Source organism: Falco naumanni, chromosome Z, assembly GCF_017639655.2.
Source record: "Falco naumanni isolate bFalNau1 chromosome Z, bFalNau1.pat, whole genome shotgun sequence".
Classification (NCBI taxonomy): domain Eukaryota; kingdom Metazoa; phylum Chordata; class Aves; order Falconiformes; family Falconidae; genus Falco; species Falco naumanni.
Genome location: NC_054080.1, coordinates 41,020,385 through 41,048,247, shown reverse-complemented (window position 1 = coordinate 41,048,247; position 27,863 = coordinate 41,020,385). Strand labels below are relative to the sequence as shown.

Genomic DNA, 27,863 nt, shown 5'->3' with positions numbered 1-27,863 from the left:
ACAGAATGCTTGAGACTGTAAGGCTAAAGAACACCTAGTCCAACCTCCCATACTCAAAGTAGGGTCACCTAGAGCAGGTTGCTCAGGCCTACGTCCAGCTGAGTTTTGAGATTCTCCAAGGATAGGGATTCCATAACCTCTCTGAGCAAACTGTGGCAGTGTTCAGCCACCCTCACAGCTGAAGAGCTTTTCCTTATCCCTAAATTGAATTTCCTGTTTCAATTTGCATGCAATGCCTCTTGCCTTGGGCACCATTGAGAAAAGTATTTCTCCATCCTCTTCATACCCTCCCATTAAGTATTTGTGCACACTGACAAGATACCCCCTGAGATTTCTCTTCTTGAGGCGACACAATCCCAGCTCTTAGCCTTGTCTGGTATGGTCAGATGCTCCAATCTCTTAATCTTCATGGCCTTGGACTTTCTCCAGTACATTCATGTCTTTCTTGTTGTGGGGAGCCAAGAACTGGACACAGCACTTCAGATGTGGTCTCACTTGGGCTGAGCAGAGGGGAAGGATTTCCTCCCCTAATCTGCTGGTCAGTGCTCTTCTTAGCATAGCCGAAGATGCTGTTGGCCTTCTGTGCTGCAGGGGTGCACCGCTGGCTCATGGTCAACTTGCTGTCCACCAGGACCCACAAGTCTTTTTGTGCAAAGTTGCTTTCCAACTAGTTGATCTCCAGCCTATACTGCTGCCCAGTGTTATTCCACTCCCAGTGCATTTCTAACGGCCTGTCGTAGTCCCTCTTGGATGGCAGCACATGCATCTGTTCTGTCAACCAGTCCTCCCAATTGTGTATCATCTGAAAACTTGCTGAGTATGCACTCTGTCCCATCACCCAAGTCATTAATGAAATGGCCAGAACAGACCACAGAGTATAACAGTAGTAATGGGAATGCAGCTGGACTTTGTGCTGCTAACAATCCTTTAAGCCCACCAGTTCACCCAGTTTTCAGTCCACCTCACTGCCCATTTATTTAGTCCATACTTCATAAGCCTGTATATAGAGGATGTTATCGCATAAAGTGGTAAAAGCCTTGCTAAAGTCAAGATAAACAACATACACTGCTTTCCCCTAGTCCACAAGCCAGTCATTTCATTGTAGAAGGCTAATGGATTGGTCAGGCATGAGTCTGAACTCTTGAAGGCCTGGGTTACAATTCTGCTTTTTGCCTTGTTCCCTTCTCTCAAGATCCTGCACTCCACCATCTCACAGTCACTACAAACCAGGCAGAGCTCCCTGTATCCCTGCTGCTCTCTCACATAAGGGCCAATTCTGCTCCCCACTGCCCTGGCCTGTCCTTAAACAGCCCGCACCTGCCCACAGCAGCACTCAGTCGTGTGACCTATCCCTCCAAATCTCTTTGATCCCAAAGAGACTGTAAGCCCTGCAGCTGCACACAAGCGTTCTAATGCCTCTTCTTTGTTCCCTGTGGGTGTGCATCAGTGTACAGACACTTCAGGGACAGAGTCAGGCTCATTTCGATGAAGAACTGATACCTTCTTGAATACCATTAATGGGTAATGTGCAAAATACCACGGCAAATGAACTGCTAGAGAGACGAAAGGCCTTCCAAAACATTAATTCAGTGTGTATCACATCACAAAGTTCCTCTTTGTAGCACTTTTAATGCTGCCCTGGTTAATGAATACCAGTGAACTGAACCACCTCTTACTCATTCTAGTATGGAATTAACCGACTGACATATTTTCAAAAATTCTAGAAACCTGTGCCTTCTGTGGGTTTCAGTTAGACTTGCAAATGCTGAGTGCATGTGAGAATCACTAGCTTGCTTTGTTTCCAGACATACTGACGTGGAAGATGCTGTAAATGTAACTGAGCTGCTCTTTTTAGATGCACATCAGTTAACCTATCTCCTCTCTCTGTCAAAGAAGAGTGAACAGGAAGGCCACAATGTTACATGTGAAACGCCTTCAGTGATACAGCACCTATTTAAAAAACGCTTATCCCCATTAGCCTGTTCATTTTGCTTGTTACCAGAGCCTAACACTTCTCTTACAAAATCTAAACCAAGTCAAATACGAGCAGAGTTCAAATTTTCACATAGAATTTTGATATATTACACTTTCCAGTAATGGCAAGAGCTTTTCATAATTAAATCCTTTTCAAAATATTTCCCTGAAGAAATACAGCGTGAGACATTTTTGATATTCTAGCAAATAACTTGTGCTAGAAAAAATTCTGAAAGGACTTTTATGTTCCAATAACTTTTATAGATACACAACAGAGCTAAACAATTCTCTGGCCTCTGAAAATATTTTAATTACAGGCTTGGTCCTTTAAGGGTACTGCATTTAAGAAGTCCTAATCTAACTGGGCCAGATTGTTTTCTAGTTTGGGTTGGTTTTTTTTTTCCCCCCCTCCAAAGTGGAGTAAAGATACAGAAATTGCTTGTAATTTGTGAAAGGAATTTTAATGGCAAGAGGAAAACTACCCATTGAAATAAAGCTAACCAACTGTTCCTGGTAAGAGTGTGTTCCTTCCTCCCTTTGTTCTCCCTCTTGAAGGGAAGGGTTTCAAGACTGTACCTAACTGTAACGGAGACTCATCCTAGAGATTTCACTGAGATTTTCAGATGCAGTTCTGTTTCCAGCTAAGCCACTGAGGTCTTATAACTGACGTAAAAGAACAATGGGATCCTTGGAGTGTAGGCAGAATTTTACTACCTGTTTATTAGAAAAATTAAAGTGTTTAAGCAAGAGTTTAATCTGTTTCTTATTTTCTTCTATTGTGAAGTCATAACATTGTATTTGTGACTGTAAAACAACAGCTGCACTCTGCACAAGAGTCCTTATTAAGCACAAATATCTTGGTAAGAATGAAATGCAACACAGCATATGTTTTATTTTTTAACAACTTCCTCCAACATATATGGTGCCTGACATTCATGTAGTTTGTTGTTGCAGCAACCGTACTGGTGCTTTCATGCCTGCTATTTTCCCATTAGTCTAATGTAATTGGCTGATCAAACACCATCCATCTTTCATTAACTTCTGTTAGAACAAAATTCTGGCTAATAACAGGCAACTTAAAGAAGCAACTTAATGCTGCTCCAGGTTGCGCAACTCTTCATTACTCCTAGATCTGGCAGGTAGCTGCATGCAGAAAGAGCATGGAGACCCACATATTGCCTTGCCTTGCTCCTGAAAATACTGTAGGATTTTTCATTAGCTGGTCTGACTACTCATCTTCATTGTATGCAATTTTACTGCATATGACAAAAGGATGCTGGTTTTCTTTTCTCAAATGCTTAATCCCTCCCTAACATGTCGTTAAAATGATTCACGTTTCAAGATAATTAGAAACAATAACAGATTCATCCCAGACTGATGCCATCCACATTAAAAAAATTAATCAAAGTAGCTTTAAAAATAATTTTGCACAATATGTACACACATACACTTAACTTTTTTAAGTGAAGCTACTTATTATTGTGCTACTAAATTCATGTGAAAGCATTCTGTCAAAGTAATTGGATGGATCTGGGAAGTCATGCCCTTTGTGTAACACTCTGTTAAATTGCCACTGAGCTATGAGGCCAACTGGATAGATTCCTTGGTAAGGCTGAATTTTTTCAGCAAGACCAAGATGGTCATTACCGAGCATTTTCAAAGTGTTACTGCATCCCGGCAGGCTCTTCTGAAAACGGAAGGAGGTGGAACCGTTGTGGACACTAGGCCTCTCTCACTGCAGCCTTTCCAAGGGCTGGGTCTTGCTGCACGCTCCCACCACCCCACCACGGCCCACGGCCCCCACCGCGCTCTGCCAGCACACCCACGCCGCCTTCCCCCGCACCGGCTCCTCCTCCGCACCCGGCTGCCGCACCTCTGCCATTTCTTCGTAGAGAAGAACTACAGATTCCGACCCCCTCCCCTTTCCAGATTTTTCTACAAACAGGGGCTGCACTAGGAGGAAACTCAGTTATAGTGCAGGTAGTATGGGTCGAGACGCCCAGTCACTCCAGCCGCGGTTGTTACGAGCCGCTCAGGGGCCACACTCGGGGCAAGGCCGCATTCCCACCGCCGCGGGCCTGCACCACGCACCCCCACGCACCGCGCCCCACCGCCGCATGCGGCCCCGCAGCCGACGGCCGACCAGCTCAGGGCCCGGCGCTGGGCTCTCCCGGGGACTCGCCCCACCAGCGTCCACGGCCTCCAAGCCGCAACCCCGCCGCCGCCGGCCGCCTGAGAAGCTGTCACGGCTGCCGGGGCGCCAGACGAAGAACACCCGCCCCGCCCCGCCCCCCCATCCCTGGCACATACCCGCCGCGGGGCCCCGCTCCCGGCAAGCCCCGCGGTACGGCCCGCTCGCCTTCGTGTTGCCGCCGGCTCCTTTAAGAAGGAAGTCCCGCCGCGCCGCTCTGCTCGCGATACCTGCCCTCCCCCCCCACGCCCGACCAGCTGTGGCCCAACCTGCCGCGGCGGGGCCGGGGTGACGAGCGGAGGGGCCGCTCGCCTCGTCCCCAGGCGCGGCTTCTGCGCGCACCCGCGGAAGGGTTGGAGCGGGCCGGGCCGGTGAGGTTGCCCGTCCGTTGCGGGGGCCGGTGGTGGGGCGCGGCGCTTTCTCTCCCTGCCGCGCTGCGAGGTGCCCGCCGGGTGACTGCTTGGCCCCCCCCGGGTTACTTCAGCCCCTGCCCTCCAGTGACTCGCCCGGGGGCAGCGTGCGGCGTCCAGCGATGGGGCCTGCTGGCTAGTCCGGCCCGTGGCCCCCTCCCGTGGCGGCAGGCCCCTGGAGCGGCCGCCCAGCTGGCGGCTGGCCCCCACCTGTCCCCGGTGCCGCCGCCCCACGGGCTCTGCTGGTCTTTGCACAGAGTTAAAATGTGTGATGATGTCCCAGGTAAGGCTCTTCCGTGTGTCTTTCCAGAGCAATGTTCAGACGCATATTCACGTTTGCTCAGGCGGAATGTGAGAGCAGGTGTGGAAACTACAGGTGCTCGGTGACCCACGGCGGGCGCTCCCGCACCTTCGCCACGCGAAGCGCGCCCGTGGGGGTGAGGCTGGCCGGCCCAGGTGGGGGGTGGGGTGGCGGGGCCGGGGAGCGGCTGGCCGGCCCCTTGCGGGCAGGCCCGTAGGGGCAGCTGGCCGGCGCACTGCGAGGCTTGGCCTGGCCTGGTAGCACAACTGAGGCGTTTGAACGCGAGGAGTGCAGTGGGGCGTGCTTTAGAAATAGGAAGAGCGAAAGCTCCTTTTAAATCGCTTCATGTTTGTCAGAAGCGTACATTTGGAATTTATTAACTTGTGGCAAGTGGAAATGTGTGGTTGAGTGAACTCAAAACATTCTGCCTTGACGTCTTTTGGAAGAGAACGTTTTGGGTCTTCTTAGCCCTTTTTTGCTTACCGACTTTGTACTTAAGCTTTACAATTTAAGAAGGGCAATGCTTTAACTTTATAGTACCCTTGAATTTTGCTTTTACAGTCATTTATTGGAGTGTAAAAATTCTTTGCGCTCAACATTAAGTAGTCAAACCCCAGTAGTTAACAAACCATTCATGATAGTTTGTTGCTTTGGTTGTGTTTTTTATACAGCAGTAGTTGTCAAAAGGGGCTACAGTGTGACATTAGGTCATTAACAGCATGATTAAATACAGTTAACATATATATAATGGCATGCTTTCTTCAACTGTGGTAAAAGGGGTAAGTACAGGCAGGCATCTTAAATACCAGCTTGCTTCACTGGCGGCAAATATACATGCTAGGAAGCCATATTGGATAATTTTCTAATTTTTAAAGATAGTATCCTACATAATTTATAGTTCTGGTTCAACAACCAAGAAGTTAGTGAATCAGGCTCCTTAAAGTAGCAATTCTTGCTTTGACTTGTGCAGTGTTATTTTCTAGGGATTTGTAGCAATGGTGTCCTTAATACCACTGCATTTCTCTTTGTTCCCTTTCTGTCATTCTGTTCCCCGTTTCTCACCAGGTTTGGAGTTTGGTAATGCTGAAACTGTTACTCCATGTGATTTTTTCCACTTTGCACGTGGAACTCTAATTCTGACAGGTCATATGCAACTTACTAAACTCAAGTAAATGCTTAGTTTAAAACAAAGGCATCGTCCTCTTAAAGCATTGTTTTAACTTGAGAGTCTTTAACCTAGTGTTGCGTGTCACTTCAGTTATTACTGTAAGAGGAAGTAATTACGGAAATGCTGTCTTATTTTAAGCTTTGTTTTGCATATTTAACTGTGCTGTATATAGCTGGTTTCATTTTTTCAGTCTTATTTGTGAGAAATCACTCAAAGACTTACGTGCTGCTGGGAGAAGTTCATGTGCACATTTTTTTGCATCGATTTGAGCATGTGTGAGAGATGGTACGAATACCTTAAAGATAGTTATGTATGGTTTGTTGAATATACCATCTGTATTTCACCCTTTTCCTCAGAAAGATACTTTTGAGCCTCAATTCTCTCAGAAGATGAGCAGGAATGGCCAAAGGTATGGAGCAGCTTATGTACAGGTCACAGGGTGTGGGGCTGAACTTACCAAGTAAGGATGATGGGAGGTATTGTGAAAGATATCTGCAAAATTGTGAGTCTAGCAGAGAGGTGGTGGCTTATGATCTTGTTAGTAAAAGAATTAATCCACCATCATCTTTGGTTGTGGGAACCAAGTTCATAGCAGGCAAAACGTTGGTAGGTATTAGAGAGCAGACCTGCAAAATTGAGAGGAGACACCAAATGGGAAGAAATCTGCATCTGTTGATGAAGGGAATGGAGATACTTGAAAGAGAGGAGTCCACTAGGGTTTGCTAAACGGACAAACCACACTTGGGCCAGAAATCTCTGTAGCTGAAAAATACTTTAAGGCTGAAAAATCTTAAAAGAGCAGTATTCTGTGTGCTTGTGCTATTTCTATTGTTCCTTTGTTATCATCTTATGGCCACTGTTGCTGTAGAATAGTGGGCTGCATGGATGTCTTTGTTTTCTTCTAGTGTATATAATTAAATTATTTTTTTTAATTATGTATAATTATCTCTGATCTAACTAATATATTGTGAGAATAATCCTGTGAGCATACGCTTCCGGGAGCTCAGGAGTTGGCCAGCAGAACTGATATTTTCTGTGAGTTCTTTGCACTGAGATATAAAAATGGAGGAAGGTGGAGTTCCTTGCCTTTGGGGCTTCCTCTTTTTTTTTTTTTTTTCTTTCTTTTTTTCCTTACTTCTGAAAAGTAACTGGATTGATATGCCCTGAAAGGTGTACTACCACTGATTATAGGTATGAAGTATGAATACTTGCTCTGATGCAAGATTCTCTTTGATTTGCTCCTTACCATAAAAACCTTAGGTGACTCTCACTGCTACTGATAATGACTTTCTCAGAAGTAGCAGAACTTACTCCAACAAATAGACAAGAAACAATGAAAGTTCCAAAATTAATCTTGTGTCCCTTTCTTTGTTTTGGGACAGCTTAGCAGGGGAAAGTTGGGAATTATTTCCACAAACTCAAAAAGACAACACTTCCTCAGTTCAGATTTGGAAAACTTTGGTGCAGCAGTTACCTATGAGGTCTTTCTCTTTTTACTATGAAGGTGAAGGCCTTGCTTTTTTTGATAGAGGTATTTTGTTGGGTTTTTCGTTGTCAATACAATGTGGATTCTTTGGACTTTGATACACTGCTGTTCTTAAGTTTCTCTTTCTCTGTAGCAGCATTCATACCATCTAAAAATAATCTTTATGCATGAAATGTAAAAACGAGCTGACAATGAAGCAGTCAGTCATCTCTGTTAATATTCAATATACTGTATTAAGGCCATAGTGAGACCACACAGAGGGACGGATTTTAAGTTCCAGACTTGACAGCTTGTGCAAGCAGTTTACTGAGTAGTAAGCCACTTTTATGAACAATACATGCAAATGATAGCGCTACTATGTGTTCCTAAAGTACATACTCTTCTGTTGTTTCTAAACAAGGTGTAGGTTTTTTGGTTTTGGGTTTTTTGTTGTGTTGTTATTTTTTAACCTGCTCCAGACTTTGTTAGGAGAAAGGTGATGTTTTCATGTGTGATTATAGTTAAACAATTCACAAACACTGCAGTGCTAAATTCGGGTAGATCAGAAGTGTGTCTAATAGAGAAGGCCTTTTTGATGAGGTCACATGGTCTGTTAATTGGACACTGAACCTGCAGGCATCAACATATTAGTGTTTACCTGTGTGAAGCCACTGTGTAACAATGTATCAGAATTTGGCTTTTACATCACATTTTTTCATATAGACTTTTAGATACTTATAGCAGTGTTTCAGCAAACTATAATTTCATGTCTAGCTCAGGATTTGGTTCTAAACAGTAACTGGCATCCTGATTCTAGTGCTAACTTAAATAACATCTTTAATCTTGGATCGTATGCATTTTGTCAAATAAATTTATACTCAACTTTTGTTAGTGTGACAAAATAAAATACTTTGTACATCTGGCCAGTTTATCATTGTGTGTTTGTGCTTTTGTGTTGTTTTTTTAATAGGTAATTGGCAGATTGGGGAAAAATGCCTTGCTCCTTATCTTGAAAATGGGAAACTTCATGAAGGAACAATATCCTCTATTGAAAAGGACAAGAATGGAAAATCGTTTGCTGTCGTGTCATTCTTGGAGTCTGAAGAAAGGAAAATACTAATAAGTAAACTTTGTAGAGTCAAAGCCAGTAGAGGACCCTCAAAAAGCTCAATATGTGATGATGGAGATCTGGAAAAGCCTTATTTTCCTGACCGAAATCTTCTGTCTCCTGCAGTTGCTTTTAAATTATCTGACAATGGTGATTTTATCCCGTATACAATTAACAGATACCTGCGTGATTATCAAAGGGAAGGAGTCCAATTTCTGTATGGACACTATGCTAATAAAAGGGGGTGTATTCTTGGAGATGATATGGGTCTTGGAAAGACAATACAGGTATCTTTTTGATTGTTACAGTGAGACAATAGATAATTTTTTTGACTTTGTTTTCTGTAAGTTGTAAATATTTTTTAAAAGTAACTTTTTTAAGAAAAGCCACCTTGTGGAGCTTAACCTCACTTTGCTATTGTGGAGCTGGAGGAGGCAGGATGCAGCCATCCAGGACAGCACTTACAGCCAGGAGTCCTTGCTGATTTAAGATTCACTCCTGACAGGCCACAAAACTGAGGTGTGGCTCCTTTTAGTGTAAGCATAGGTGATTACAGTAGTTAAAATGTTAGTATTCATTTTATGTTTAATTTGCTTTGAGAAATGCTACCTGTGCATCATGAAAGTAATTTGCATTGGAGTATGCTAAAAGTACTTGCAACCCTTATACGACTGTAGCTCTTTAAGTGTCTTTCTTCTTTACTGAAAACAAATAATTGACTGTACTGGGAAGAAGGAGCAGACACATTTACTCCCTTCTCTGGAAAAAGTGCTTAGATATTCCACGTTATTTGTATCACTCTTTTGGAAATACAGCTTGAGTTGATGAAAGGACAAAGTATAGCTGGATTTTTCCATTATGCTTTGAATCAGTGTGGCCCAAATGATGTATTTATTTTACTAAAATTAGAGTGGGTTTATGTTTGAAAATGCTCTTCCATCTGTCTCACTTCAAGTTAGCAGCTTGAATCCTATAGTGGCTGGTGTTTGTCCCCCTCTCCTTTCTCCCTTCACATGTCAAATGCAAGCTCATTCCTTCACTGCAAAATACTGGCTGTAGCATCTATTGCCCTTCCATTTAGGAGAATGTTGACAGACACCCTTCAGTGCAAAGAAGTATTGTTCTGTAGCAAACTTGGCAAGTGGAATGAGTAAACTAAATTGCCAAAACCTCTCTGGATAGAGGGTTTAAAGGATATCATGGATTGTATAGCCGCTGCTGATCTGTAAACAGATGTTTATTAGAACTGAAGTGTTTTGCCTATGCTTGGCTGTGTTTCTTGGCCCTGGAAGTTTAAGAACACTGTAGTTATGGAAGTTTCTACTCAGAACTGCAAACAACCTGACTTTGTATTGTAAAAATAATCTGTATGAGATAGTAGTAAACTTGGGGGGTGGTGGTGGAATTGAGCTGTCTTGCTTGCATTTCTTGTAGCTTTTGAATCTCAAGAGTTGATTCTGTAGCGACCTAGTCATGTTTGTCATACAGTTACAGTGTGTTCCTGTGTGGAATTCACATCTGATGGTTATTTCTTTTCATCACAGCATCAAGTTCACAGAAGGGTAGAGGTTTTGAGGAATATCTTGTGGGGTTTTTATAAAACACAGTATTTATGCTCAAGTTCAGTATGGGTAAGGCAGTTCAATGGATATGAAGTGAAAGAGGATTTCACTTCTTTAGAAAATATTAGTATGTATGAAAGAATATTTAAACTACATCAAGTAACTGATTTAGTCCTATAAAAGACTTGTCTTATGCTTGTGAGTTGCCTGAACCTTACTGTTTCTGAATTATAGGATGGTTTATGAGGTGAAGACTTTTCTAGAAAATGTTTGCGTTTAATGTTCTTTGTAGTCCTGATTTTTGCTTAAATTGGCCTGACTCTATGGCGCTCTTATTTCAAGCTGAAGTTGACGTGAAGGCAAGTAAATACTGTTGCTTAACATGACTGCAGTAAGTTCATTTCCTATCAAGGCCTCTTGGTTGCTTCCAGCTTTATCTGGAGGAGCCAAAGGTTTCTCAGCAGAGTTGCTCTTTTGCAGCCTTTGCTATTGCTACTAATTTGTGATGTGTAATCCTCCTAAAAAAGGAGAATCTGGAAGGCACATGAAGATTTTATGTTCAGTTGAATTTTATTTTTATTATCAAAAGGATTAAAGTCAAACAGCATGTGCGAACTTGCAGTTTCTCTTAGCCTTAGTATATATAAAATACTATGTATAAAAATGTTTTGGTTTCTTTACTTCTGCACATCTCTTTCCCACCTTGCAGCCCCATATGTGGTGGCTTTCCTCTTTCTGCTCATCTACCTACCTTTGGGCTTCTCAGGTTTCTGCACTCTTGCCTGGCTGTTTTCTCCCCATCATTAGAGGGAGAAAGCTATGGAAATGTCCTGGCATTTTTGGAAATTTTTAGCTGACAGCTTTATCTCTGTGCTGCTATGAGCAGCTGTGTAGCAGCCACAAAAGGAAGCAGCTGGAGCTAGTTGCTCTGAGTAAAGGAGGCCTGTTGAGTTTTCAAAAGAAGGGCACCTCTCTGATGATGCATCTGGTCCTTGCTGCTGCTTAGCCCCATGGATACTATTTATCCCAAGTGGATTTTATGGTTTTGCATATTCTGGCCAGCTATCTCTGTGCCTTCTTTCTGTTTTGGATTACTATGGGAGCAGCTTGGAATAGCTGATGCTGGGATGTATGTCCTTTCTGTTGTGTATTAAGTGTGTCCTCATAATCAGAGGGAAATCACCTTGATCACTTTGAGGCAGATGTGAGAATATAGCCCAAACACAACAGAAAGAACTAGTTTTGATGTTAACAGGAATTAGAAGGAAAGGAACGTACAGAAAATGTATACCTAGAGGTTAGATTTTTACCAACACACCTCTTTCTTCTGGTTTTTCATGTAAACTTCAGGTGTCCTGAAAATAGAGGAGAATTGCAAGGCATCCATCATCTCTAGTGTTTCTTGGCTTATAATCTCTTCTGTATTTTGGGCACTCTTCCATTTAGAGGATGAAAGAGAAAAATAGAACAATTAATTGCTGTTATCGTGAATTCAGGATTCTCCAAGGGAAGGGGTTCCCATTTTAAAAACAGGTCAATTTAAAACAAACAAAAACCCCAAACAAAAAAACTCAGTTGCTCCCCAAAACCACCTTACTAAATTGCATCTTGGGCTTTGTTTTAAATGTTTCTTTTTATTGGAACTCAGTCTTTTGTTTGTGTTCTGGTGGGTTTTTTTTACATAATCATTGTTTTCTTTCTTCAGGTAATTTCATTTTTGGCTGCAGTGTTGCACAAAAAAGGAACACGTGAAGATATTGAAAATAATATGCCAGAATTTTTACTGAGAACAATGAAAAAAGAATCAAGGTGTAATCCCAAGAAGGTACAGCTTTTAGTGATACAAGTTCATGGATTTTGGTGGTAAAAGGCAATACTTGGATTAGTTCCTTGTTTGCTTTAAAGGTTTATATATATTCATTTTTAAAATTCAGCTAGTTGGGTAGGTTGGGGTTTCATGGCCTTCCTAGTACTGTTAGGGAAGCCTTCAGTTTTCCAGACTGTCATAGTGCATTATCTAGCTGTTATTGTCTAATCTGCTAATACTGTTGGACTGCACTAACACAAAACATTTGGAAATACCTGGATGAGATTTGTGGCTAGAGTACTTTGCAAAACCTGTATCAGTGAGTAGAAAAATTAGTTTCGTGTGATTGTGTTTCTGAAGTACAAAAACCATGTGTGTCTATATTAACAGGATATTTATATAATTAAGGCAAATGCATATATTTAGAAAATTAATTGCTAATTTTCTTGTGACCTCCCATATTTTTGTGAAGGATTGTCATAATGTCAGCAGTAAGTCTGACTCATAATCCAGGTAATCAAATGCAGTTACAACAAATAAAGATACATGTAAAAGTTTGTGTGAATGAAAGAAATCTAAACATCCTTTTAATTTTACCCATCATAGGACCCATGCAATTTCTGTTTTCCATTGCTGTTTTTATTTTATTGGAATAATTGTAATGTTTGGCAGAATGGGTCATACCGCTATAGCTCTGTGAATAATGGGTACAGGTTTCTGAGGAAATACAGAGAGTAAGAGGTAAAGGGAAAGTACTTGATGTGGAAAAGCCAGAATGCTTCTGACCTGAGTTGGGAAAGGCCTAAGTGACCTGGTCTGAATTCAGTGTTTCCTCTGCTTTGACCAGAAAGTTGGACTAGAATCTGCCTGAGGTTCCTTCCCACCTCTATCGATTTTATTATTCTATGATATTAAATGAGTTGCATGAGCTGCCTTGAAGTTTTAAAGCTTTTTCAGGTCTTTCTGTTTTGAAGTCATGTGATGACTAGACTGGTGGGTTGGGGGAAGCTGCTTATCTTCTTCATCCTTTTGTTTTCTCCATTTGTAAAATGCTTTATAGTATACAGATACTGTAACAAAGCAAAATGATAGTATCTCATGTCTTGTTGCAGTTGTTAGTGCTACTTACTCAAGTTATAATCTGGGTTTTTTGTAGTATTAAATTATTTTTTTCCTGTAATATTTGCATACTCTGAGTAAACTGATTATTTTTTTATGTTGACTCTTCAGATTATTTCCATGCTATACTTTGAAGTGACAAATTGAACAGTTCAAATTGTTCAGTAAAAACAGTAAAATCTCAAGACTTTGACTTTCCTTATTGCAAAAGTATTATGTTGTAGTTTTTCTAGTAATACTATAACATCTGTTGGTTTTCAGACTTTCCTCATAGTAGCCCCTCTTTCAGTGCTCTATAACTGGAAGGATGAGTTAGACACGTGGGGATACTTCAAGGTCTCTGTCTTACATGGCAGTAAAAAGGATGATGACTTGAGTCGCATCAAGCAAGGGAAATGTGAAGTTGCCCTTACAACATATGAGATACTTCGCCTGTATTTGGATGAATTTAACAGGTAATGATATTAATGCATTTTTCTACACACATTTTAACTGTCTAATTTTGCATTGTTCTTTGCAAGTACTTATTCTTTCTGTGTAATGCATTTACTTTTATTGTGCTGAAGAGGAAAATCCCATTTAACTACCTTTGAGTTTACCCTATACTATCTTTGTAGTGGGATGCTTGGGAGAAGTAAGTGTTTGCGTAGTTTCATAAAGCTAGTCTTTGCTGTTAACCCATTCAAGTGTTCTCTAAAAGATGCAGAAATTGCCTGTCTGAAAACTGGTGGTAGCTGAAAGACATGCAGAAGATATTTCTATCTTTCAGTACAGTGTAAGGAGAAAAAAAACCCTGTTCAGAAGGTATTTTCCTTCTTATTTGCACTTTTCACCAGCACGATGAAATACTAGATGCCTAAAAACTTTGAGATATTAAGGGTGTGTGTGCCTCTATAGTTATAAATACCTCATGGACTTAGCAGAATCAAGGTTTTCTGACAGCAGATTGTATTAGAAATCCTACTTTGCTCCATAGCTGTCAGCATTTTTTAACTAGGAGTTTTGCCTGCCTTTTGGCTGTGTTCATCATACTCTCATCTGATCCTAGCTGCCCTCTTCCCTTACATCATCTTGGAACTAGGGTACAAGTTGTGTGAATAGCTAGTAGCGGCAGCCTGCCATTAGCAGCTGATGTTGTCAGTGGATGTGCAGATCTTGTCATTTTAGGTGTCAAGAAAGGTCCAGGTCCCAGAGAGCATCCTAGTGGTCTGGGCAGCCATCACCAAAGCAATCGGTTCTCCATCTCTATTATGTGCTCAGTTCTGAAAAAGAAGTGCAGATAGGAGAAGACTAAAGGACTTGTGTTAGCAGTACTGTAATTCTTGTTTTTCTGAGGAACTCTACAGGCTTGGTCATGGAATAGGCAATGATCAGGAAGTAGGTGCATGTGCAGAGTAGATCTTGTGTGACTGCTTGCAAATATATTGCTTCAGCTTACATATTTACTAAACTCTTTCTGCAGAGCATGTGACTGGATGGGCCTATGGTCTTGACACTGTAAGAGGCTTGCTTGGCTAGAATGATGGATTGGCCTTAAAAACTGGTCTTAAAAAATTAATTATCACTAGTAAGAATACACAGGCTCAGTTATGCATGTAAGTCAGCATAATGAGAGAATGAGAGATTAAGTTGAAGGAGCTAGCATATGCTCAACTGTTAGGATCCATTCAGAAGCTCCCATCATTAGCAGATTTTAGGAGTATAAGGGACTTGGATATAAGTGAATGTATTTAGCAGGCATCAAAAATGCCACAACAATGCAGCCTTCTCAGGAGAGAGGTTTCTTTCTAAACATGCCCGTTTCAACTTTTTGCAGCTTGAAGTATCATCAAAGTGGATATGATTTTGTTTTGAACTGTTCATTCATACATATATAAAGCAATCTCCTAAAGTTAATAAACCTCTTCCTAGGGACATGATGACTTAAATTAGTATTACAGTGTACGGGTCATTCTACCTCCCAAGTTATATGCTTGAACTGGCTGCAAAGTATCTTTAGATCCCTGCTTCTAAATGCATTCCTCCTAGCCACAAAATATTGAAACTCCTCTGCCATATTGGTAGAGAAGCTGAGTGATGCTTTCATGTAGGAAACCAGAGATTGAAATGCTTCAGTCTGCTTCTAGTTACACTGGATAGGTTTTGTTGGGAAAATGAAGTATACCTGTCTTAAGCATGTTTCAGTAGTTTATCTTCAAAGATTTATTTGACTTTTCTAAGTCCTACTTATGAGTTAGTGCTGGTGAGATGTGCTGGATTGATTGCTCCAGAGGTTGAAAGCTGCTTTCTTCACAGAAAGCATTTGATACAGTTAGCAGTAGTTCATTTATTTGGCTATGTAGTTTAGCCTTTATATTCAGCTATGGCAATTCAATTTACTAAAAAAACAGAATATGAAGAAACGGAGTGATGTAGTACAATGTAAAACAGGAAAATCAAAAAGTAATTATGTCTCATAATAACCACAGCTACTTGTGTGGCTGACATCTTTGTATGTGTTTGTGAGATGACGGGATAAGTAGTTTTAGTTAATACAATATTTCTTGTTGATCTGCAGTGTGGAATGGTCTGCTGTGATAGTGGATGAAGCACATAAAATCAAGAATCCAAAGGCTCAGATAACTCAAACCCTGAAATCATTAAAATGCAGCGTTCGCATAGGTCTTACTGGAACCATTCTTCAAAACAATATGAAGGAACTTTGGTGTGTTATGGACTGGTAAATGAAATATTTTTTTAATGGTTAAACACCTCTATATATTAACTGTGCAGAGCTGGATGATGTGGACCTATCTGTGTAAAAAAACAACAAACCACAACTCTTCCCCCCAAAAAACCCCCGATGTTTTGTGAGAATGTAAGTATGCTTTTCCAATGTAACTATGGAGGTACGCTCCTGGTATGAATTGTGCAGTTACTTAATACATTTGGAGCTCCTCCTGACTAGCTTCTTTGGGGAATTTGGGAAGCGATTAAGATTACTTTCTCTCCCTCCCCCCTGCTCCATGTTTACCATTCTTCTCCAAGGGCTTTCTTTTTTCTTCTTCTGTTCTCCGCACAGTAGATAAGGAATAATTACACAACTTCTGCCAGCCAAAGTTGTGCCTATGCTATGTCCAGTATGTGCAGGACATTCTGACTTATTTGGAAGATTGAAGTAATAATATTTTGCTGCTTTTCAAAATGCACAAGTGCAAGTATTTGCAAAGCAACAGTCTTGTCCAGGAAAACTTATAATGAGGAGGTAGAACTAAGGCTAGTTATAATTCTAAGCATAGGAGACTTACTGGGGGTGCTTTACAGAAGAGGAGCTAAGCAAACATACCTTGAATTGAGGATATACAGACTGAATTGAAATACCGGGAAAGAAATACTTTGGCAGTAAGCTTAGTGTTGCATCTGGTTCATTAAAACTATGCTGATATTATTAATAGATTGTTGTAAATTGTAGTGCTGCCGGTGATTACTAAATTCTTTTTGCTGTTGGGTTTCTTAAGATTTTATTTAGTAAACTGTAATATCTGCATAAATTGATTTTAATAAAAAGAGTAAAAATTGAAAACATGACTGTTTAGCTTTCAATTTAGGCCCCTGAATGGTAGCAGCCTTGCTGTTTAGAGGTTCTGTGTTTGAGACATCTACTGGTCTGCTGGGCTTTAATTTTTCTGGAGATGGGATGGCAACCCTTTTCCTAAGGGGAATCTCTTAACATCTGAGGGTCACAGAAAGTAAATGAAAAAATGGTGTGTCTGGAAGTAGTATATGTTTCTATTTATGTACACAGTTTTTATTCATTTCTTTAGTGATTGTTAATTTAAGATCTCTTGCTGTTAGCCAGAAACAATGTATGGTATGCTTTTAATCAATGGAAAAGGATAGACTGCCTTGGAGTAAAGAAAATGCTGTTATTCATTCACAGACCCCCCACCCCTTTTGTTTTTTAATAGGGCTGTACCAGGGCTTTTGGGTAGCAGAGTACATTTCAAGAAGAAATTTTCTGATCCAGTGGAGCATGGCCAGAGGCACACCGCAACTAAAAGAGAGCTAGCAACAGGTCGTAAGGCCATGGTGGAGCTAGCAAGAAAAATGTCTGGCTGGTTTCTGAGGCGTACCAAAGCGCTTATCAGTGATCAGTTGCCAAAAAAGGAAGACAGAGTAAGAGTGCCTACACATTTCAAATACGATGCTAATGAATATATTTCTTCTTTCTTTCATCATGCCTGTAGTGGTTCATGGTTTTTCCATAGACTTACGAACTGAAGAAGAATCCAGAGCCTTGGAAAAAATGCACATGCAGTAGTAGCGCGCATTGTTCACATAATTGCTATGATTGCATATTGAAATGGAGTTAATCAAGCATGAAAATGCTCAGCTAGACTTCTGACTAGTGATTTACACATCTATTTTATGTGCACTTTTGTACTGATCTGTGTAAACCCAATGCAATATACGTAAATCTCTTGAAATTCTATGTAGCACTTCTGAATTTGCAGCTTGACATTTCGTGCGTGGAACAGTATGCTTTTAGTTTAACTGCCTCATTTTCATTCTCTAAATAAAAGAAACCCCTAAACCTAAAGCAGATTGATAGGTCTGTAATCCTGTTTATCTCATGCTATTGTAAACATTATATAAAGTGATAATACTTTATAGCTGAGTTATCATAAATTCTTATTACATATATTTGTACTTTTCTTTTAAGTAGACAAATATGTTAGTTTGCAGCTAGTTTTGTTTTCAAAATTTGGTATTTATTCTTCATTCTTGACATATAATAATGTCATCTAAACTGTCCTCTGAAGGAAAGATTAACACAAACGTCAGTCAGTCACTGTTCTAAATCTAGCAGGTTTTATTCTTTTCATTCTCTTGTTAATGTGAGTATATGTTCAAGTTACTGCTGTATTATTATAGCTCAGCATGGTGCTGCTGCTGTGTGGGCAGCCTAAGTTAAGGAAGGATCTTGGGATTTCTGTCTCCTGCTGCCTAAGACTAAAGATGTCAGGGAGATGCCACCCATGGTCTCTAAGAAGACGGCTAAGAGTTTTGGCCATAGTACTCTGTAGATCCTTGCCTTCTCATAGCTTATTCTGTTTGTCCTGCCTGTGGTAGCGCCCTACAACAGCTAGTGCCTAAAAAGAGGAAAGAAAGGGCAAATTAAGCCATTGGCAGAGGGGAATTCATAATTACAATTAACTGTTTATTTCTCTCATTTTTCCTCTTCCTCCTGTACCTCTATAAAAGCCATAGTGAGATTTATAGAAACTTAACAGGTTCTTTTAGCTTATCATTGATACTCCTTTGTAGGATTTTGGGAGGGGATAAAATCAGTATATGTACATTTTTGGCTACAATTTCATGCTATTTTGGTATCAAGATCCACATTTTTTCATTTGGTGTTGGAATTACTTCCTGTAACTATTTGAGCAAATATATTCCTATTTTCTACTTTATTGCCGATGTTCCATGTTTTATGTGGGTTTTTTTGTTGTCGCAGTGCTCTTTTGTATGCTGTACTTAATTGTGATTTTGGGGTTCTGTCTTTGGCAGATGGTGTACTGTTCTCTGACGGAATTCCAGAAAGCAGTCTACCAGGCTGTGCTAGAGACAGAGGATGTAAACTTAATATTACAAGCAGGAGAGCCCTGTAGCTGCAACAGTGGCCGTAAAAGGAAGAACTGTTGTTACAAAGTAAGAACTTGCACTGTTTGAATCTTAGAATATAGTCTTTCTAGCTTTCTGGAGAGACTTTCTGCAGTTGAAGAGCTGATTGAAATGGCTGTGTAGTCGTAGGCCATCTGTTCAGGAAATTCCTATTGGAAAACATGGATGGCTGCATCACAACCATGATGGTGTTAGGTACTTTAGGATTACAGCAAAGCTGCTTTGCATGCCCTGAGCAGGTGGTTGTTATTTATGCAGTAAATTCTGGATCTGTTGTATTAGTAAGTAAAGGGCACCTGTGATATAGTTGATGTTGGCAAAGGTACTATGCTGGGATGCTCAGTATGTGTCAGGCATGCTGCTTCCATGTGCTTGAAGTGGTCTGTGCAGAAGCTGCAAATCAGAGGCATCCTGGACCCAGGCCAAACCAAAGCATTGCACAAACTACAAAGAAGAAAATTAACTCTATCCCAGCTGAAACCAGTACACTGGGCTTTGCTTGTGTTACAACTGCAGTTGGGTTGTGTCTTTCAGTGCCACTAAACATGCACTTTGCTTTGCTGCATTGAAGGCAGAACTGTGACAGTAGCCATAGAGCAGAAGCAGAAGTATTGCACTAGTAACAGCTTTGCAGATTTCCTCTGTCTTCTCTGGATGACTTAAATATGAAGCTAGCCTAATCTAATGTTAGTTTTGCCTATATCACTCACTAGGCTCAGATTAAGCATGTCTTTTAAACCTTTAGAAGCATATGTCTCATACTTACTTCTCCCTATTTTCTTTCTGGCCTGTTTCAATTCTTGCATAGTGGATTATTTTTTTATTTATTTTTTACCAAATTATACAGCTTATTCAGTATTCTGCATATTTCTTTTAAACAATCCCATTGGCCTGTTTAATATTCTGTGGATAGTAGCATTTGTTCTTTGCAGGTTTTTGTTTCCTGTAATTTTATAGAAAAAATAAAATGTTGTTGAACACGATTCATGAAGGGCAGTTGACAGGCCTGCAGATATTTAAGTGCTGCTATGGGCTGTCCTATTCCAAAGTTACCCATGAAATTTAGTAACTTGAAAAGGGAAAGGAAAACTAAATTGGCCAACCATAACCAGAAAAAATAGCTGATGCTGATGCTACATTGTAGAATGCTTGAAGTTGTTTGAATTATGTTACATGAGATGTTTATAAAACTATACATTTTTGCTTTAGAGCAGTTAGCAATTGTAGCATAAGAAGTCATTCAAAAAGCTCTGTTTTGATTTACATTTTAAATCAGTTGTAAAGTTATTGGGTTTTGTCTACTGAGGAAATCTTGGTTATTGTAGTTTCTGTAGATATGCTGTATGAAATGTTGAGTGAACGATGAGCATAGCTGTTGTTTTTCAGAAGATGTTTTTGATTAATAGGTTCATAAAGCTGAGGAAAAACCAAAACTTTCTGCATTTTTGTTAGAAATACAATATAGATTTCCTTGGGATCAATTATAGTACTATTTACTAATCACTAATACATTAACCTTGTACGAGTAGCATTTTATTTTAGATAATTTCTTATTTTCAGGATTATTTGTTTGCATAAACATTCTTTTTTCTTTGCAGGTAAATGCTCATGGTGAAACAATTAAGTCGCTGCGCTTCAGTTACTTGACAATCCTACAAAAGGTTGCAAATCATGCTGCACTGCTGCAGACAGACAACACTAGCAAGCAGCAGGTTAGTTTTAGAAGTATCTAAAAAACGGACTTCTGGAAAATAGGATTAAAATGCTTGAATTAATTAATTAGCTTTCTTTTTAAGTCTTAACTAACTGAAATTAAGATATTTTGCAAAATTCCTTTTCCATTCAGTAGTTCAGAATGTAGCCCTTATAGATAGAGATGCTAAACAACAGTATGGTCATCTACTTAGTGCATGTCCCAAAATAAGGGTTATAGAAACAATGGAGAGGTTTAGGGTGAGAGTAATTTTTAGTGATTTCTAATAGTGCCATTTCTGCTCTGTTTATGACAAGTAAGAGGGATGTCATTGTGCAAAAAAATAAATAGGCAGTAAGAATGTAGGGGTTTTTTACTCTAGTCCTCTGTATTCAGAGCTGAGTCTCTTTAAATAGTGAGCATTTTCTACTAAAGCACATTTCTCAATGAGAGATCAGTATCAGTTGATCTTGTTACTGTGGCAAGTAACCTAGAAGACCCACTAACAGCAGTTTTTAAAAATACTTCCATGTAATCTTTAATATCCAAGAATGAGCAAAAGGATTTAGGGATGTTGCCACTTCTCAAAAGCCACAACAGAATAGAAATGAGAAAATCCTTGCTAGTTTTGGCAAGTTTGTTCCATTAAAGCAGTTTTGGTTTTTAGGAAATGTTGTTGTTAGTGTCCAGGGCCTTATTCACAGTATATACCCAAATGTTTCCCGGTGTGTGTGTGTGTGTGTTTCTGTTTTTTTTTGTTTGGTGGTGGTTTTTTCTTTTTTCTTTTTTTTTTTCTGTATGTAGTTTTTGTTGGAATCACATTTAAGAGTTTAAATAGCCACTGAAATAACAATGTATGAGTATTTTGAGACTTACTGTTTTTTGCAGCATACATAATTATTAATTGCTCCAAATTCTAATGAAGAAACTGATGTTTTATAGTAGTTCTTGCCTTTAGTACTAAAATCCATGACATGTGTTACTCTTAGGTGAGAGGACATCTTTTCTGCTCCTTTGGCAAGGTAGACTTAAAGTGTGTGGTCATGTTAAAGTTCAGTGCTATCCAGATTCTAGCAACGGAGCTTTATGTGGCTTTTGAACAGTTTTAAGTGCATTTGAACAGTTTAAATGCATTCTGCCTGCACTCCCCCCCGCCCCAATGTTTTGTGGTTTGTTTTTTTTTTTGTCATAGTGGTGGGGCAGTACGTAATTCCTCTATTGGCTTATCATGCCAGATGGTCCAGAGAAATGCTGGTACGCAGCTGTTGCATAATGCAGACCTCAAGCCAACAGGGTTCTTGAGAGTGACAGTTCCGGTCATCCTGTTGCAGTCTCTGCCTGGGAGAAGGAATTCTGGGCATCTCTTACTCGAGTAGCTAGAATCCATGGTTTCAGATCAAGATCCTCTCTCCTTTATAATGAAGCAAACCAAAATGCACAACAGATGTTTTTTCCAGCACTTTTATAGTGAACTGAATAGAACCGCCTAACTCTGCTTGAGTTGCTTGTTTCAACCTGTCTGACTTCTTGTATGGCTTACTGGTATCCAACATAACTCTAATTTTGAACACCTGTTCAAACTTTCTGCTTTTCTTCCAGGAAGCACATATCAAAAGAGTGTGCAGCCAGGTATTTTCCAGTTTTCCAGATTTTGTGCAGTTAAGCAAAGGTGCAGCCTTTGAAACGATTTCAGATCCAAAATACAGTGGAAAAATGAAGGTAAACCATTCTTTAGATGAAAAATAAGATTTGTAATAGATCTGCTGCTGTAGTACATGTACGTAAGAAAATGTACAGCTGATAGTTGTGGGGTTTTAATCATTCTGTTTATGTCGGTGGTACCACAGCAGGTATCTCTTGTCATGGATCAGGATGCCTCTGGGCAAAGACTGGATAAGAGTGATGTGTGATCATAAGATATCCTAAGATGTTAGCTTCAAGTATTTAGTGATGACTAAATGACCTTAATACTATGACAGATAGTTCCATGAAACCATCACACGATGGCAGTCAGAAATATTTGGGAAAGTAAAACAGAGCAAACAAAAAATATTAGGGACTTAATGGTTTGTGCACACCTTCAGTGTTGTGGGTAGTTCCAGTCTCTCCTCTCAAAAGGTTTGTGTTGAACCTTGAAAAGGTTTAGAAAAAGTGTCGGAGAAGGGCCACAAAGGTGATGTACTGTGGGACAAAAGCAGCCAAGTAGGCTGGAACTTTCCAGCTTGGAAAAGAATGTCAGGATGAATGTGAGAAGGACCTTTATAATCGTGAGTAGCGTGGAACTAGTGAAGATGTGCTGAGTTTTTAACTGTCTTTTCTATCCCTTTGAACCCTTCAAATGAAGCTAAATAAGAGCCATGCTAAGGTGAGCAAAAAAAACAAGTGTAAACCCATGAAACCTCTTACCTCAAAAACTGACTTTCTGTAGTTTCAGAGGGGAGCAGGATGAATAACTGAAAAATGTTTAATGTAGCTAATTAGAAAGAAAACGGTACTAGGCTTAGGAGTGTTTCTGAGCTGAGAGTAACTGGAGGGTGAAAAACTATGCAGACCAACCAGAGTGTACTTTTTTGAGGGTTTTTTTTTGTATTTTTGTATTGTATTTATGAAATAATAATTATATTGCAAAACATTTATTCAGTATGTTTGCTAGCTGAGAGATAAGTGCAATATAGATTGCTATATAAAAGTAAAAATGGAGATAAAAATTCCGTCACAGGACACTATTACTCTGACCTTTTAAAAAAGATTAGACTATACACTACACTAGTAGTGTACTTCTGTACACAAAGCAATATGGAACTTCTTTCCTGCCAACATAAGAATTGATTATCTTGTATTATTATGAGGAGTTCTACTTTATTTTATGAATTATAGAATAGAAGCACTTTCAAATGCTGCATTTATGACAGCCCAGTAGACTTAACAGAATATTTTTCCACTGTTGATGACCTCTGGTTGTGTATATATGATGCTTTGTTTTAGAAATCTGTAGTGTCTATTTCAGTCCATTACAAACTGGACAGAATTTATCTAAAAATTACTGAAAGAATTGCTAACTTTGAGAGGAAGTCTGTTTTCTCTGTTAGGGGAACTTGAATTTTGTGTTCGTGAAATACATCTTAGTATAAACAGAATATTCTGAATTGTGTGGTGATATCTCTGTGTCTGGAAGGAGTTTTACGTAGTGTACCATGTAGCCATCACTGAAAAATAAGGTGGTTAAGTCCATTAATTTTGGCTTCAGAATAATAATGATGCCAGAAATTGGTTCATATATGTATGGTGGTGTGGTGGCTTCCCCCCGCTGCCCTGCTGATTTGTGTTGGAGGTTTGTCTTGTGAGGAAAATTTCTCTTCTGAATTTTAAAAGAGAAGCTGTTTGGGTTGACTTTGGGTTTTATGCTCTGTAAACAAAGTCATGCAGAAGGTATTTCATATAGAAGGTCCCCTTACCATCAGAAAGTTATCAGAGGTTACTACTGTCAGCAGATACTAGATCTTGAAAACTGTTTCATATATTTTAACATGTTTTTCTGGAAATAAATGAGGCAAATGATAGTAAAATGTTTTTAATGGCCTTGTCCCACTGTAATGCTTTACATCTTCTGTTCTATAAATAAATTCTAGAAACTATTTGAAATACTTTTGTAACTTTCATCTGGTAGTATAGACTGAATAGGTACAATTTAGTTGTTTAAATTGAAATTTAGTATAGGCTACCCAGAAATTTTGACACAGGTGATTATTCTTTTGTAGATGAGCATATTTTAAAAGGAAGAGTTTGTGGCATTTATTTAAATTTGTTCAGGGCAGGGGAGAAGGGCTGTGATTTGCCTATGAAGTTGATTAGCCAGGCAGTTGTAACACTTTTGCAGAGTTGAAAAGGTTAACTTACCTGCATAAAGTACCTTCTGTCCTCTTGCCAAGAGGAGAGAAAACATGGGAAAACATAGCTTTTTGTACTATGGAATATGCTTACTGCCGTCAGTAAAACTAGAATTGCTTGAATGTAAATGTGAGAGAGTGGCAATTTAATGTTTCTGTCCTTCCTTGTGCTGTGGTGGCTGTCATCTCTGTCTTGCACGCTGTAAATGCTACAGCATGCCACCCCAGTTTTTCTGTTCTGAATTTAGGTTTATAACAACAGCATGGAAAAAAGTCCTTATAATCCAAATGTACATGTACAAGCATTGATGGTATACCTATGACTCCAATACAGTGGGTGGTGGGTAATACACAGTGATGTGATCTAAGCCTCAGCTTTTTTGTGGTGTTAACCCTTCTCTGTCAGTCATACTGCATAACACACAGCTTACAGAATATTATGCTTATACTTTCTATTTCAAGGTGAATTTCATCCTTAGAATTTTAACTTGAAATAGTTGAATTTGTAAAAATTGAAATAGGAGTGTGCTGCCTTGTTTGGAAACCACCGTTTTTCTATCATTAAGGAAGACAGAGGACCTGCAAAGTGTAAGGACAAGTGATTCCATTACTTTTGAAACACAAAGATTGCACATTGTCCGCACAGAAGTATCAGGGACTGCTTGGAAAAGCAGTATGATGAATGAGAGTAGTTTTAACAGGCTGCAGTAATTCTCATTACTACTGTGTCTGATTATTTCTACGGTTCTGTTAAAATTCTGGCTCAGAGAGACTTCATAAGTGAAAAGGCAGTGTCTGGGTACTTGAAATAACTTTTTTTTTTTAAACTACACATGTTAGGTTTCCACAGACATCCTCTGGTGGAGTTTTGGAATTCTGTTCTTAATATAAATCTCTTAGGAATAACTATGTTGAATTGAATTACTTATTTTTGCCTGGCATATTATCGGTATTTCAGTAGGGAAATGGAAGTCTGTTGGAGCACCTTGCAAATAATAGTAACATCTGCCATTAAACATAACCCTAACCCAGACAGGCATGGTTTTGAAGGCTTAAAAACACTGTAGGGTAGCTTAGACATCTGTATACAAACAAGGTATTCTCAAAAGTGAGAGGTAAAGTTTCATCAGTCAGGCAACTCACAGTATGTAGTAATGGTGAGATATGCATTTAAATCCATGTGAACTCTTACAAAGAGTGTGTTACTTTTGCTTGAGTATGATCAAGTAATTCTTTTTCAGATTAACAGCACTTAGGATAATATTCTAGTATGCAAACGTAGAGTTTGTTGGGGTTTTTTTTGGTGCAAAACCATTCTACTTTTCCCTGTTCATCAGAGCTGTGCTTTATTCCAGAACACCTAAAATCAATGGGCATGACAGTGATCCATGTTATTTAAACAAACTGGGTGGATTTGTTTGTATATTCTCCTATAGGAAATTCATTATTTGACCTGTACTTCAACAATACAATAAATATAATAAAACAATAATACAGTAGCAAAATCCCTTCTATTTTAAAAGCATGTCACTGTTTTTTCTTCTATTTATTTTTCTTAATTTGGCTAAATAAAATGCAAATGTAAGTAATCTAGCGCTTGTTGAATTACCTGATGTGTTTTTATACAACAAAACCAGGCAAAAACTTAGAAACCAGGACTTATCTCACTGGGGAAAAAAAAAACCAATCTTGTTTGTACTTTGTTTTCACTTGTAACTGCCTGGCAAACATATAAAAAGGGCTTGTAAGGGATGTACAATTACTATTTTTATTCTAGATATTATCCAGAAATGTAAAATTAATATAAATATACATCACTATTTGGTTGTCAAAAATTTATTAGGTTTTTAGTGAAATGAGTGTTGATTAACGCTTCATGTATTTATCACTGAATAAATACAATTTTTCAAATATTTATTGCCCAGTAGGAGAAAGGTACAAGCATGTAACAAACTTCCTCTTTCCCTTTTGTGTATCACTTCTGTGATACTCTGGAGCTGCCATTGCCAGATGTGGACATGCTTCTTTTGAAAATAACAGTATCACTGTTATGCACAAGACTGTGGATTATTTGCTTCCCCACCAGAAGAACATTGTGTGTGGGTGAATTATTGGCATTTCAAGGTCTGTGCAGAGTCTGGGAAGCTGGATCCTACTGTAAACAGAGCAACAGACAAGAGTGGGAGCAAGGAGGGGCATACATCTCACTGATTATTTTAAGAAGACAAGTTCCAAGAATTTCTAAACTCAGATGTGGCACAGAAAACTTAAACAGTTTTCAGGGGAACTGTGTGCATTTCTCAAATGCAAAAACTGACAAGCTAAGCTAGCGCATAAGTAACATTTTGTTGCAGTCTACACACTGACAGAAATAGCTTCTGAGTTTAACTATTAGTGGTATAATTACATTCTTACAGCAGGATTTCAATGTAGATCATTGAAAAATGCATTCCAGCATCTTCATTCATTATCTTTGGTACACTAATGTTAGTAATGGTTTTTGTTATGCCTCTGTTTGGCCTTGCAAACAATTACAGTATAGCCTGTTTAAAGGTTGAAAACACAAGTAAGTGTGTGTGAGATGACCTGTAGATAAAATTTCTTCATTTTTGTTCTGTGGTTGGTTCACAGGTCCTTCAGCAGCTTTTAAATCACTTCCAAAAACACAGGGATAAAGTTCTTCTTTTTTCCTTTTCTACAAAGGTGAGCTCCATATGATTTTTATCACTTAGCTGCAGCAGTAAGTTCTGAAGTGTAAAGCATTGAGGTGACAGCTGTCAACCACACTTCCTTTTTCTCCGTACTATGGGAAATAATGATGCCATACTCCAGAAGCATATTGAAACCTTATGTTATCTCATGATAAAAATGGTGTTGGCAAAACAAATGTAACACTCTGTTGCCTTCCTTTGAGCATTTTTTAAATTGTTGTATTACCTCAGATGTAGATAGCTCATACAGAGTTCAGCTTGTTAGAGCAGTGTCACAGCAAAGTACAGCTGAAGTGTCATGCAACCTTTGTGTTGAAACTGAAAGTAGTTAAATTTCCTCTGTTCTAATGGCTTTTGACTATCAGCAGTGATAAAAATTCATCCAGTTTGAACTTAACCAGTCTTTAATTGGAGAAAGAGGTGAATGAATGTGCATTTCACTTTCAGGAGAATTGCACCTTGATATTATTGTTAGGGAGTAATGTGTTACCTGATATGGTGCAACCTATAGTATGGTTTTCTTTACTTAAATATGATGGCACTAAAAGCTATTAAAAAATTACAGCGAAAATGACAGTTTGGAGTCTTAAATATTTAATGATTTTGTGGCTTTAAGGAGGACTGCAAGTTTAATATTTAGATGCAGCAGTAAAATGCTATGTGTCCTTAAGCTGTGCTTCACAGTGTTCAAGGCCACATTGCTGGTTACTGCAGTCCCTTTCACTCCATCCCTCCGAGCTCTGTGCATACCAGTATGTTTCTTTGTGCTGGCTCTGGTACTCATTTACTGTATTTCCAGTAAC

The 27,863-nt window shown here is 39.3% G+C and overlaps 1 protein-coding gene across 9 annotated transcripts in view; it reads left to right on the top strand.

Annotated features, from left to right (window-relative positions):
• The first annotated feature begins 4,392 nt into the window (after positions 1-4,392).
• The window catches only part of ERCC6L2 (ERCC excision repair 6 like 2), a 58,040-nt gene continuing 34,569 nt past the window's right edge, over positions 4,393-27,863 (top strand). For 2 of the 9 annotated variants that reach the window (XM_040579186.1, XM_040579187.1), the window contains exons 1-10: positions 4,449-4,858; positions 8,480-8,904; positions 11,885-12,004; positions 13,367-13,560; positions 15,663-15,824; positions 17,053-17,260; positions 18,656-18,796; positions 20,368-20,481; positions 22,062-22,181; positions 26,981-27,052. In XM_040579186.1, the coding sequence (XP_040435120.1) occupies positions 4,840-4,858; positions 8,480-8,904; positions 11,885-12,004; positions 13,367-13,560; positions 15,663-15,824; positions 17,053-17,260; positions 18,656-18,796; positions 20,368-20,481; positions 22,062-22,181; positions 26,981-27,052 (1,575 nt within the window). In that variant the 5' untranslated portion in view covers positions 4,449-4,839. Of the gene's footprint in view, positions 4,859-6,400; positions 6,454-8,479; positions 8,905-9,113; positions 9,154-9,555; positions 9,560-11,884; positions 12,005-13,366; positions 13,561-15,662; positions 15,825-17,052; positions 17,261-18,655; positions 18,797-20,367; positions 20,482-22,061; positions 22,182-26,980; positions 27,053-27,863 lie in introns of those variants that run through there. The other 7 variants (XM_040579181.1, XM_040579189.1, XM_040579188.1 and 4 more) reach the window with 7 other exon arrangements.